The sequence below is a fragment of the Schistocerca americana genome, chromosome 1 (genome assembly GCF_021461395.2).
Source record: "Schistocerca americana isolate TAMUIC-IGC-003095 chromosome 1, iqSchAmer2.1, whole genome shotgun sequence".
Taxonomy (NCBI): Eukaryota; Metazoa; Arthropoda; class Insecta; order Orthoptera; family Acrididae; genus Schistocerca; species Schistocerca americana.
The window spans coordinates 33,138,240-33,151,614 of NC_060119.1; the positions used below are offsets into that span (position 1 = coordinate 33,138,240).

A 13,375-nucleotide genomic window follows, 5' to 3' on the forward strand; every position below is an offset into this window, starting at 1 on the left:
ACTAATCTTGATGTGTGCAGTGTGTAAAAACTGTTGCTTAAATCTAGATGTCTCTAGTTCATCTTGTTGTAGTTCCATGTTTATTAAATGAAGTATGTAATAATTGTGTATAACATGCTGGTAAGCTCTTCAATGCACTCAAGAACTTATTTTAAATATGTACTTTTAGTACACCTGTCCACATGGCATGGGTATTAAAAAGCAATTCATGTAGAATCTGCTTCTAACAGATATCTAGTAATCACTCTACAGTTTTTAAATTTCATGCAACGATTTACAAAAATTCTAAAATATCTGAACACACTCATGGACGATTTCCATGGCCTAGGGATGTGTAAGTAAGTGCCTATGTTTATATTTTGCATACATATTAAAAAGCAATTCATGTAGAATCTGCTTCTAACAGATATCTAGTAATCACTCTACAGTTTTTAAATTTCATGCAACGATTTACAAAAATTCTAAAATATCTGAACACACTCATGGACGATTTCCATGGCCTAGGGATGTGTAAGTAAGTGCCTATGTTTATATTTTGCATACATATGCATATATATTGCATATTACTGAACAAATTTTGGTCTTGATTAGGTTTTAATTAAAAATTATCTGGACCTGTGCCCTCAAAATTTCATAACCCTCAAGAGTGGAGGCTCCCAAAGAGGGCCATTCCCCTTGCCCCTTCTTGGTCTACAACACCACTGTGATCATTTCCCCTGGGCTAGCAAGGCTGCACTACATAATTATGTCTGGTGGCCACATTTTACAGCTAGTGCTCACTTCCCAGGCGGCGAGTGAGTATGAACGCCCTTGCATCCTGAACAGCTCTACTTTAGATAGATCATGAAAGATTCTAACTGATGACATTTTATTTTTTATAGATTCGAGGATCTGGTTGAAATATGAGAAAATGGCCTTTACAGTTGAAATATGCTTTTGGAATAAAAGCACATTTTTTAAGAATATTGTGTTTATTAATATGATACATAAATTTCCTGTACATAAGCTTATATAAGATTTTAGAAAGATTTGTCAGCAATGAAATTGACCAATAGTTGAAAACCTCAGCTTTATCTCTTCCTCTGAACAGTAATTCATTCAATCCATATTTGAGTCTAGGGACAGTGCCTTGATTTCTAGGCTCACTAAATATGTGACTGAGGACCTTAAGAATAAATTTACACCAGTGCTTCAGTACACCAGTACTCCAGTGGCACTTTTGTTTTTAATTTGACTGATCACCACTACATTTTGTTTTACTCTAAGCGATTGAAGGCTTATTCATAACACTTGATGGAACGAAATGTCAAAACATTCCTCATGGCGACAGTCACTCAGACCATGAACAATTTGGAATGGGAAGGAAAAGAATGAGACATCACTGTAAAGGTTTCATGGGAAGAACATTTTGACATTGACTCTGGCGGGGGCGGACTGTTTCATCACCTCCTAGTATAGGAAGTTAACCTATTTTCTCTCCCACACTCACTCGCGTGAATTTTGTGCTTTTGTGCCTTCTTAGTTATTATTTTGTTCCTTTGCTTTGTTTTTGTGATAAACTGCAAATGTCCCATGATGACTTGGAATTTTCTTATCAATGGAGTGTTATTCCCTAAGAGAGACCACATATCTGAAGATGATGATTTAGGTTTAACAACAACTCATCAGAGCTGACACCTGCACTATGTATAAATAGAAACATCAATTGATGATCCAGTTTTCATTAAATATCCTTATAGTAAGAGCAGAAGTCAGCTCTGTGGAGGAAAAATACAGTTGCTTATGACGTTATTTGCCATGTAGGACAGGCAAAAATGTAATGGGAACTCTTTGTTTCCCTTGTAAATATTGTATGATGTGATTGTATCTGTACATTTTCGCTAGCAAATAAACGATGTTTTAGAATTTTCTTTCTTTTCTCAATAACTTGCCACATAAAATTGATCAAGAACATCAATAGACTTTATCATTGATAGTTCCATAATTGTGATACCATACTTTGCGTTCTTGTGTCACAGATGGAATACAACTGTAATAATACCAACGAAAAATGTGATAAGTTTCTGACTATATTTAAACATTTTTTTGGAATAGCTTTTCCCAAGAAAAAACTACATTTAGCTCTCTTCAAAAAACAAACAAGTGAATCACAAAATGTATAAAGACATGTCAAAATAAGAGGAGACTGTATGAGTATTCCAAGCAAAATACTACTCCTAATTTTATTACCTACTTCAGAACGATACAAAGAAATAGTAACATTCGAAAGTAAGAAAAGCTAGAAAATGACAAATTAATGTGCAATTCCAAGAATAAAACTTTAGCAACCTAGCAAATTATAAGAAGAAAAAAGGGTGTAGAGTCAGTTAATCACAGTAATATACAAAGCAAGGTGGTGCAGTTGTTAGCCAACTGGACTCGGATTTGGGAGGATCAGACTTGAAACCTGTGTCTGGCCTCGTTATTTAGGTTTCCTGTGTTTTTCCTAAATCGCTTCAGGCAAAGGCCAGGATAGTTCCTTTGAAAGTGCGCAGCTGAGTTCCTTCCACATCCTTCCCTAATCATCTGGGACTGATGATCTCACTGTTTGGTCCCCTCCACTGAATCAGTCAACCAACCAACAGTAATACAGAGCTGACTGTGAATAACAGTAAACTAACTGACCTGAGACAATGGTTGAAAGCACTAGCCATACCTGAGGAATAGTCTAAAATTATTCACTGGGTGCTGATGAGATGCCATATGCTAACAGCAAAACTAGTGCAGCATTTATTGTACTACCATTGGCAGATGAAGTAAATTAATCATATGAGAGTGGTGTATTTTCAAATAGATTGAAAACTGGCAAAGTAACATCTTTGCATAATAAGGGTGCAAAATGTGGAATGTCTGCTTATTGACCAGTGTCATTTTTGTCAGGATGCAGCAAAACTGCGGAAAAAATGTTCGTTATAGGGCTAACATCCTTCTAAATGAAGAAAGGCTGATAAGTGACTCATAACATGGGTTCAGAGCTGGAAAGTCAACCCCATCAGCAGTCTTTGTCTTTCTAAATGAAATACTAACAGCAATTAATGATGAGCAGCATGTTTCTGGATTATTTCTTAATCTTGTAAAGCCTTTGATGTTGATTTACATAAATAACTATGGAATTAGAGGCCAGTCAGAAAACGGGATCTAACCATACCTCACCAACTGTCAACAGAAATAAAATATAAAAAGTAACACACACACACACACACACACACACACACACACACACACACACACACACACAAACACACACACACACACACACACACAAGGAATCCGGTATGGAGTCCCACAAGGGTCAGTTGTGGAACCTGTCCTATTTGTCCTGTATGTAAGTGACTTGGCTGATAAAATACATGATGGACCACAGTGTTCTTTGCAGATCACATCAGTATTCCAATTAAATCACACAGTGAGGAAACCCTCCAGGTAACTGAAAAATCAGCTATGCCTAGCTGTGCTTAGCACAGTGGATCAGGACCAATACGCTGATCATAAATTCTGAAGAAACTGGGATAGTTAACTTTCACACTGCACATATCCTCCATCCTGCAATTTCCCATTTTCATCATTGAAGAAAAAAATGTGTCAAATGTGACTGACACCATTTTTAGGCCTACTCATTCAGAAGGTTTTCAAATGTGAGATGCACCTTGACAATCTAAATAAAAAAACTTGTTACACTTACCAGTACGTATGCTGTTATAATTCCCACATACAAGCTTCTCATCATTGGTAAAAATGTACCATGGTAGTATACAGCCACTGCTGATGTATGGAGTAATTTTTGGGGGAGAATAGCACAATTTTTAAAAAAAGATTTAAAATACAAAAAAGATTATCACAGTGATAAAGAAAGCACAATGCAGGGATTCCTGTAGGACACTTTTTAAAAGAATGAAAATACTGCCTCTCTCTTATTTACATGTATACAAAATACTAATTTTTACAAAGTGGAGCATCTTAAGGAAAGACAACATCTTCAAATTTAACTATGTTTTTCATACATATGAATATACACATAAGTACAGTAAGTACAAACTTAAGCAAAGGAGGAGTATGTTGTACCTGAGTTATGTTATAGAATCATATGCCTCCTTACTCAAGATCATACTAACATTAAATAATTTAAGATAAAGTTCAACAGTTCTTGCTTGGCAACTGCTTCTACTTTGTCTTTGAGTTTCTGGGATATTGTAATAAGTAAACCTCATTCACAAAATGTAGTTGTGTATACTATAAAGCAGTAGCAACAGGCTACCACTTGTACAGGATGCCAAAACTTCTACATAGTTGCATAGCTTTCAGTATAATGCCACCTGAAAGCATTTGGGCAGGTATCAATGTATAGCGCACATTATGACATTAGAGCTGTAACAAGAGTTAAATACAGGGAAGACGAAACCCAAATGTTGTATGCCAAAATAGATTTTGTGCAGGAATAAATCAGAGGCTACAAACACATTTATAAAAGGAATAACTCTCCAAGAGCAAATTGCTGTCTGCTGTGGTACACTAATGAACAGCATGTAGATATCATCTACAGACATGCTGCTCTTCCACGATTTTGGAATCACATTGTATTTGTTGATGCAGATATTTTGAATAATTAATTTTTAGTTTAACAGTTGTCACATAATACAAGGGGCAATTTCTCACATATAATTCACAATTGATACAGGGCTTGGTCTCATAAACCATGAGGTCTATACAATCTATTTGTTTTTTCTTCTTTTTGCTACATAAAAATTTATTTACATATTCATCCAAAAATCTTTCTAGATTGTGGAGTACTTCATTCGTTTGCATATATTGTGTATGCACACACACACACACACACACACACACACACACACACACTGACGAACAAAATTTAACAGTAGGTTGTTGTTATTACAGAAGTTGTGAAAATATACCTGTCGACCACTATTTTGATTTTATTCAAAATAAAATAAAAAGAGAGTGAAATCGAATGGCAAACAGCAGTAACTACTCCATGGTAACCACGACAGAATGATTGTGGTCCAAAATAGAGCCACCAGGGAGCAGTGATGGGAGTCAAGTGACATTACAAAGTACAGCTGCTGCTGGGTGAATATCTGAATTTCTCGTATTTTGAGGAAGTATGTGGTGAAGGTTATTATCCATGGACATTTCCTTCAACACAATGTGTTATTATGGTAGTGTGCAAAGCAAACTCCCAACTTTTTACATCAGGCCTAACTTTAAATGCTTTTTATTTCTTTTTCATGACCCTTCATTTATGGTAGGATGGAGTTGGGTCTCCTGTATGTTTGAGGTTGATTTGAGTAATTCCCTAGGCACGGGACATGCAGTGCCTAATGCAGTGTCCTATTCTGAATTTTTTGCAGTCTCTCGATTATGTTTTGACTAAGTAGACATAGACAGGATGGGCATTTCCTACTACAGATCACACAAGCATTCAATAGAGCCTCACTCTCGGTGTTGCCACCCGACTACTGTTAGGGTAGAGTTCACTCAGCTTCATGCTGGCTTTCTTTCTGAGTTCGTTTATATGAGCTCTCCAAGCGAGGCATTGATCTGGGGTTATGCCTAGGTACTTAGCTGTCCCTCTCCAAGGTATGTCCCACCTGTGTAGTCTGAGTGGATGTTGCCTTGTCTGTGGTGTACGGGGAAATGTTTACCTTGTCTCTGTGCAGGCATCAGGGCATCTTGTCACAGCTGATTGTGATGCACCGTTTCCTGGCCCAGGTTTCGATTTTGTGTAACAGGTGCTTATTGCTGCTGGTGACGAAAAAATCTGTGTCATCAGCATACTCAGCTGTTTGTTTCTCTGGGGCAGTTGGTGTGTCAGTAGTACACAAGTTGTACCACACAAAGCCTAGCACCAATCCTCGTGGGACACCAGCTCGTGTGGTCCATGGGGACCACTTGACGGTACCAACTTCATCACAAAAAGTATGGTTGGCTCGTTAGCGGCTCAGCAATTTAACGACTTGGTCAGTAATCCTAGTGTGTACAGCCTGTACAGAAGTCCAGTGTGCCACCCACTTCTGGAAGCCTAAGCTACGTCTGATAGAAAAAAGTCACAGTAGCCTTTCAGTCTGAAGACTTCTGTGGCAGCTTCGACCACTCTCTGTGGTGCTGCATGTTCTTTGAGAACTCCGAACTGGAATTGGGGAAGCATTTCTTTTCTGTGTATGTATTGTTCAGTGTAAACCATTATGAAGAGCTTGTATAGTTTACTCAGAGTTGGTACTCGACTTACTTGTTGGCTGCCCTTGGAGAAGATGGGGTCTTTTCCAGGCCTAGCGATCGCGAACGCTTCCTCGTGTTTCCACTGTTTCGGGAATTTTTTCTCTCACGTGATCTCGTTGAAAGTTTCTGTCAGCTTTTCCATCGCTAGCTGGGACAGGTGTTTAAGCAACTCATTGGTGAGGAATAGTGACCTGGGGCTTTCTTTGAGGGCAATGACTTGATGGCTTAGCTGCTTCCTCTGTCGAGAAGGCAGGCATGTCGTCAGCTGCATTATCTTCTGCTGCAAGGTATGCATTTAACTGTTGTCTGAGCGTTCTTTCATGTTCCCAGTCCAATGCCTCTGCTGGAGCGAACATTTTTCTCGAACACGTCGGCTAGTGCCTTGGCTTTATCGTGAACACTGACCACTAGTCTTCTCTCATCGTTTTGTTAGTGAACTTCTTGGGGGCTTGCAAGAGGCTTTTATCCTGCACTTTAAGCATCATGAGGCGGTTTGACTCATTGCTGGTTCCTGTGCTCAGTGAGTGACAGTTTTAGCTCTCTTGATACCATATTGAACAACCCCCTGGTCAACGGATTCGAGCTAGTTTCCATTCTTTCGTGATGCTGTTTTGGTGCCTAATCTGGCCAAACAGCTGGCAGTCACTGGGTGTGAGGTGGGGCTGGAGGGGAATCAGGTGTTGTGCCCTTTGGTGCTTGCAGAATCATATTGTTGTAACTTATCAGCATTTGTTTGTGTCTCCTGTTGGGAGTAGGGAGTTTGTGATTTCTGCAGTTGTTTTCTTTGTATAGTTCACAGTTGGTAAGATTGTTTGTGATACAATACTGGGTGTTCAGTTGCCATCTGCTCACGTAAATCTCAAAGATTACAGGGTTGTAGTCAGATGACATTTTGTCATGGACACAAATAATGCGAGACATTCTGTAACAGCTATATCGAGGACGCCCAACCTGCTACCGTTCAGGGGAAAGTGTGTGGGTTTCTCAAGGCCCCACACATGTAAGTGGTGGATGCGCGTGATGTGCTTCTGTTTTCGTCCCGCATCTATTTGCACATCTGGAATGTCAATCTGTGTGTTTTGTGTTGAGGTCGCCTCCAGCTATGAACTTGCCCCTAATTTTGCTACGTTGTCTTCTTCTAGTGTGTGGGTGGAAGGGTGGTATGTCACAACCACAGTTGGACCTGTGGTTGTCGCTACCTCTATTGTTAGTGTCCAACAACGTTATGTCTGGCAGGTATACTTGATGTGCGGAATCTCCTTTTGGACGTAAATTACTACCCCGCCCCCTGGAGTAGATCAGTGTTGTCAGTAGTTGAGGTAGTCTGGTGCCTTTACTCAAATTCCTTGTTTAAAGTGAGTCTCTGACAGCAGGCATATGTCAACGTTTTCGTCCGCCAGGAGCTGTTGGAATTCCAGTGCCTGTTGAACGAGGCAATTGGCTTAAAATGTGCCCAATTTGAAATCCTGCACAACTGCCCTAGTCATGGTGGATTTTTGCGACACTGGAGATCGAAGGATGCTGCGAGGACCTAACTGCAGAGCTAATGTCAGCGGAGAGTTTACAGAATTCTTTGTCATGGTCTGCATGAGTTTATTTACAAGCTTGATGACTTCTGTAAATGCAGTTGTGAAGTGTTGTATGCACATTTCAGGGGATCGCCTTGCTTCCAGTTACAGCCCTAGATCCATGGTCTCTTGCACTGTGAACACATTTTAGAGACATTTTGCAATCAGAGTTAATGTGTTCTATAACCTGGTAATTGAAACACTGCACTGTCCTTGTTCCGTTTTTCAGTGGTTTTGGCGTGACAGTCAGGAAGGTCAGCCTTGTCTCCTGGAATAGTTTCCTATGTTGTGGTGTTTCTGTGAGAGTCGCTAAATAAAGTGGGTTATCGATGCTGGACCTGTGCTTTTGTATTGCTTATATGTCATAACCTTCGGTTGTTGTAGCCTCTTTGATATCAGAAGGCTCTGTGCAAGCAGGGAAGCCCCCGAACACAACTTTGAGTGAAGTTTGTGCACCTGCTGAGAAGGTGTACTGGGATATTTAGTTTTCCTTGAGCATGACCATGATGCTATTTCAGTCCTGAAGAATCTTCGATGTCAATTTTATTTTGTCACTCTGGCTGATTTTACCAGGAAAAGATCTTCATGTGTTCTGCACTGGGAAATAGGGGAACAGTGAGGGCATTTGGCCCCTTGTGCTGCCCTTAGATCCTGTGCTTTGGTGATTTGGCACGCCGTTTTGCCTTTGCTTCCTTTTATTTGGATGGTATGTGGAGGATTTTTTGTTCTACCTTTCGTTTTTCTGCATACTCTTGTTTAGTTTTCTCCCTACACTTCTTAGTTTGTAGAACGCTTGCCATTATTTTCCTCTCCTCTGCCAGGTCCAGATGTGCGAAGATTTTATGAATTATGTTTCACTCAGTATGGAGCCTAACCCTAGTATATTCCTGGGCTGGATTGTGAACCCAGTCCTGGAGGACTACGTCACATCTGTCGCCACTGCATCTTCCATGCCTGGGCAAGGAAAGGGAGACAAAGTTGAGGGCTGCCAAAGAGTGTCAGGGGTCATCTTCATTGGCACTGTTATACGTATCCGGTGCTGCAATGACCCTACCACCTGCCACACATGGGCATCTGGCCAACGTCCAGGCCCTGCCATGCAAATTCCCTACATCTCTGAGGGCAGAAGGAATTTTTGCAGCAGCAAATAGGCCCTCGAAGATCCACAAAAAGTGGCATGCAGTAGCAAGGAGACACACACCAACCCTCGCCACTTCACATCTCGCAACCAACGACGACAATTTTGCCCAAAAGCTGCTGTATATCTAGCCACTTGTACCAAAATCTTCCTGTAACAGCAACTCTGATTTGAAACAATCGGAAGCTCAAAAACCTTAGCATTCGAAACATATGGCTCTGAACCACCAGTATGTCTGAAACGACAGATTCTAATGGCTGAGTAACCATGTGATGGAATGAATTGCTGCAGCCCCACACACATATCTGCTCGTTCTGAAAGCTACTCAGCTAATGTATCACAACCAAGTTGAACTTTTCATGGCATGACAAAAACTTGAGTGACGCCACTGAAAAGTGGGTGTTCACATAGGCAACTGCAGTGCCAATACAGTATTTCATTAGGTGTTGTGCCATTTTCGTTGCGTGTGTGAGTCCGTCTAAATTTCCTTTGTGTTGACCATGTAGCCACATATAACAACTATTGATACCATATGTACAACCAATGAACATTAATATGTTCTCTGATAGTATTGACCATGTAGTCACAACGACTACTGTACCGGTGTACCCCTTACCCTGTATCATATCTACAAACGATGTGCTAAAAAAAATGATTTCCCAGACCAACTGAACTACATATCTCATAACCTCACTTTCACTGATCGAAAATGGGAAAGTTCTCGCTATGTCACTATAAAGGTCCTTTTCGTTCCGTTGATGTCTAGTGTGAATCGACCTTAATTCGATGTGTTCAATGTTCATTCAAGATGGATTATTTAGAAGAGCGTCCTGTTCACAGTCTAACATAACAGTCGCGACACTCACTGCTGTAAAAGTTGTTACCGTTTGACAGATCGAGCTACACTAGCGCTCCAAGCGGCGAGTAAGGTGAACATCAGACGCGTCGTAAGCATGTTTGTTTTGCATCCATTTCCTACGTAATTTACGAAATATTTGAGTTATTTTCTTGCCTCCAAGGGTGTGTGTAGTATCAGAAGGCATATATGTTTCTAAAATAAGCGCAAGTATGGCCGAAAACCATGAATCGCGTGCCAAGCTACAACACATTCATGAAGAAACTTTTGTGACGCTGGATAGAATTGCAACTTACCTCGTTGATATCAAAATAATGTAAACACTCTGATTCACACGTAAGAAGCACAGACATGTACCTCTTCATGCAAACGCGATCGACAGCTTATTTATCGTTCTGTAGGCCTACTGTGTCATTGTCGCCTGTTGCCACAAGTACGACCTTCATCTTTATATTATTCTAAGTGGGACAAGCAACTGCCAAATAGTAGGTGAAATATGTTCAAAACATTATAATGAGCTGATTACATTACATTTCACGCAAAACCAGATATTTAAATAATTTGCAAACAATCTGTCAGTTAACAAGGTGCTAACAAAATAATGTCATCACACGAAGGAGGCCAGGAAAATTAAGTGACTAATAACAGAAGTGAATGAAATACATACCAAACATTACCATTTTGTAAGACACGAATAACTGCACTTAATCTAACCAATTCATCGTCAAAGCAGGTCTGTGTCGACGATTCACACGAATCTGGCACTGAAACATGGACAGCTGAACCGGCTGCTTATGACTGTTTTACAGCTTTAGATGGATTGTCGAATCTTTGTGGCAGTTTCCTCTTTATCGTCAGTTGAGATGGCTTATTTGGGATGTCAAGCAGTGTGGGTACTACATTCCACACGACTTTATTATTATCTGCGTGCATGAACTGGTTTTGTTCGAAATATAGCGAACAAAAATTAATATTATTATATATTTAAACTGGATCGTTTTTAATAAGGTCTTCTCGTCTGCTATTAACTAGCTATTTTCTGCTCCTAAAACGAAACATTAATCATTAATACACATGTAGTTTGCAAGTGAATCCTGACGATACAGTTCAGCAACATGATGGTATATACCTCTCAGGATCCTTAGGAAACCTAAAAAAAGACAGCTGTGGTGTCTTCTTCCTGTTGTTGCTGCAATTTATTGCGCTACAAACGCTCCCGCTAGTAAAAACCATTGTGGAAATCAAAATAAACAACCACTATTTGCTTTCACGATCGCGCCGAACTCACAGTTAAAGTTACTGGCCGCTTGGGGCGCTGCTGGCGCGGTGGACAACAAAATCGAGGCGAAGTGTCGCGACTGTTATGTTTGCTTGTGGTCCTATTTGTGATATATCTTTATGTATATCTTTGGACGATGTTATTGTTTACAAGTGATGTAGTGTGAGTAAATAAAGAAGCTTTAGTGACGGCACAAAATCATTAAGCAAATTTCCGATTTACGTTATGTTTTATTGTTTACTGACAACCGGAATATTATGTTACTCTGAGTAACAGTGTGATTAATCGATTTGAAGCCAGTAAATCGTCTGTTAGCTATAAAAAATGACGAATGATAGTCAGGGCCTCAATGAAACGGTTATATTGGCAACTGGAGGATATGATCATACAATAAAGCTATGGCAGGCCCATACTGGCGTCTGTCAGCGTACAGCTCAGCACACTGATTCTGTATCCTTAGACAAGACGTGCATTTATAGTGTGTTAACGATTTATTATTATTTTTTTTAAAAAACCAGATTTTGAATTTACATGTTCAAGTAATTTTGTGTATCCTTGACAGAGAAACAGCAAGTCAACTCACTGGATATCAGTCCCGATAAACAACTAATTGCTGCGGCAGGTAAGTTAATTTATTTTATATAGTCGACTAGAAAAGTATCTCTCATGATGAAATATGGTAGTCATTTTTTGTTTTCTTCATCACTGATGTGGAACTTTCTTGAGGTCTCAGTGTGCATGTAACTTTAGAATTGTGTACACAGTTTGTTCCACAGTTACACAGTTCAGATTACCAATTCTGACAATCTCAAATGCTCATCTTCAGGTCATTTTACTACACAGGATGACAATGTGCTGACACTATTCTGCTGTGTAACACATTTTGGTTACAAGCTGCATTCTTTGTGTATCTTTTGACTGATCTTTGTTTATGTACGTTATATCACTAATAATGCACAAATAGTGTATTAATCATTACATGAAATAATAACTATAACTTTTCCTATGTTTGTAGAGATCACATTTGAAAGAGCTTTTTTTGATAATTTTTATGGGTAATACTTCTCACTTTTCAGATGGTGTTACTGCAACCCTCTTTTCTTTACACCTGCTTAACAGTGTTAAAATTCGGAACATTTGATTTGCACATAGTGATTTAGACTAGAAAAGGCAAGTTATGGCATATCAATATCATGCACAGACGCATTGATGAAGATCAACTTATTATATTTTTTTTTTTTCAATTTCAGGGTCTTAATTATTTCTTTTAAGAGTTCAGAGGTTAGTGAAGCTCGTACACTGAAAGCTGTTAGCATAGACCAAAGTGTTACATAGGCAGAAATAAAGTAATTACCAGTTGCGGTAGTGTGGTGCTTAAGTCAGCATATTTTCTTTGTAACACATTGAAGTGCTTCTACAAGTGATTGTTATCAGAACAGCACTTCTTTTTATCAGTTTTAATAATTAATCCTCTCTGTAATCAGACATGCACTGTTTTTAATGATATAAAGCTTTCGGATTTACAGCCAAGTTAGTTTGCCTTCATGGTGTGAAGTTTAATGAGTGTAACTTGCATGATTTTCTGCAGATGTTATGTGCTACTCTTGGTTTAGATTAAATTGACAGGAAAAACCAAAAGTTAGTTTATAACAAGAAGGGAAACAGATTGAATTTGTGCATAAATATGTCACATTGTGGAAAAGGGACATACACAGGCTCTGGGCAAATAACAGCTTAAATACTCTTCTTTTGCCTGTTACTTTGTATTCAGTTAATTTCTACTGTTCCAAGAAATTTGAACAGGTTTGGCAGCCTGTTGCCAAACCTAGCAAGTAAGGTAGTATGTTGGTAAGACACGACTTGCATTTAGGATGGCTCTGTTCCAAATCTCCACCTGGCCATCAGGCACAGATCCAGAGTTTGGTTGCTGTCTTCTGCCCCTTCCCCGCAATTATAATTTTTCCCACTTTTGACGTACTATGGTTGCCTAGGAATAAGTAATAATAGTAACAACATAAAATGTTGTAATATAACAAGAAAAATATCTGGCTTACATCAGTGGTTAGTTAACCGCTGTAGCATAGGTTGCAAGTATAATAATTCACACAATTTAAAGCAGAGTGTGCTCTCACCATTATCGGTATTTCATTCAGCACTGTCATTGTGAACACAAAAAATAAAAGAAAATAAAAGAAATAAATGTGTGTATGGCAGTTGTGGGTGGGCAGTTCTGTGGCATTTGGCCATTTGGTGCAAGCCTT

General features: G+C 39.3%; 1 protein-coding gene across 2 annotated transcripts in view; it reads left to right on the forward strand.

Moving 5' to 3' along the window:
- The first annotated feature begins 11,257 nt into the window (after positions 1 to 11,257).
- LOC124620255 (target of rapamycin complex subunit lst8) overlaps positions 11,258 to 13,375 on the forward strand; it is a 47,875-nt gene continuing 45,757 nt past the window's right edge. For both annotated transcript variants that reach the window (XM_047146925.1, XM_047146932.1), the window contains exons 1-2: positions 11,258 to 11,564; positions 11,685 to 11,736. In XM_047146925.1, coding sequence (XP_047002881.1) covers positions 11,439 to 11,564; positions 11,685 to 11,736 — 178 coding nt within the window. In that variant the 5' untranslated portion in view covers positions 11,258 to 11,438. The remainder of the gene's footprint in view (positions 11,565 to 11,684; positions 11,737 to 13,375) is intronic.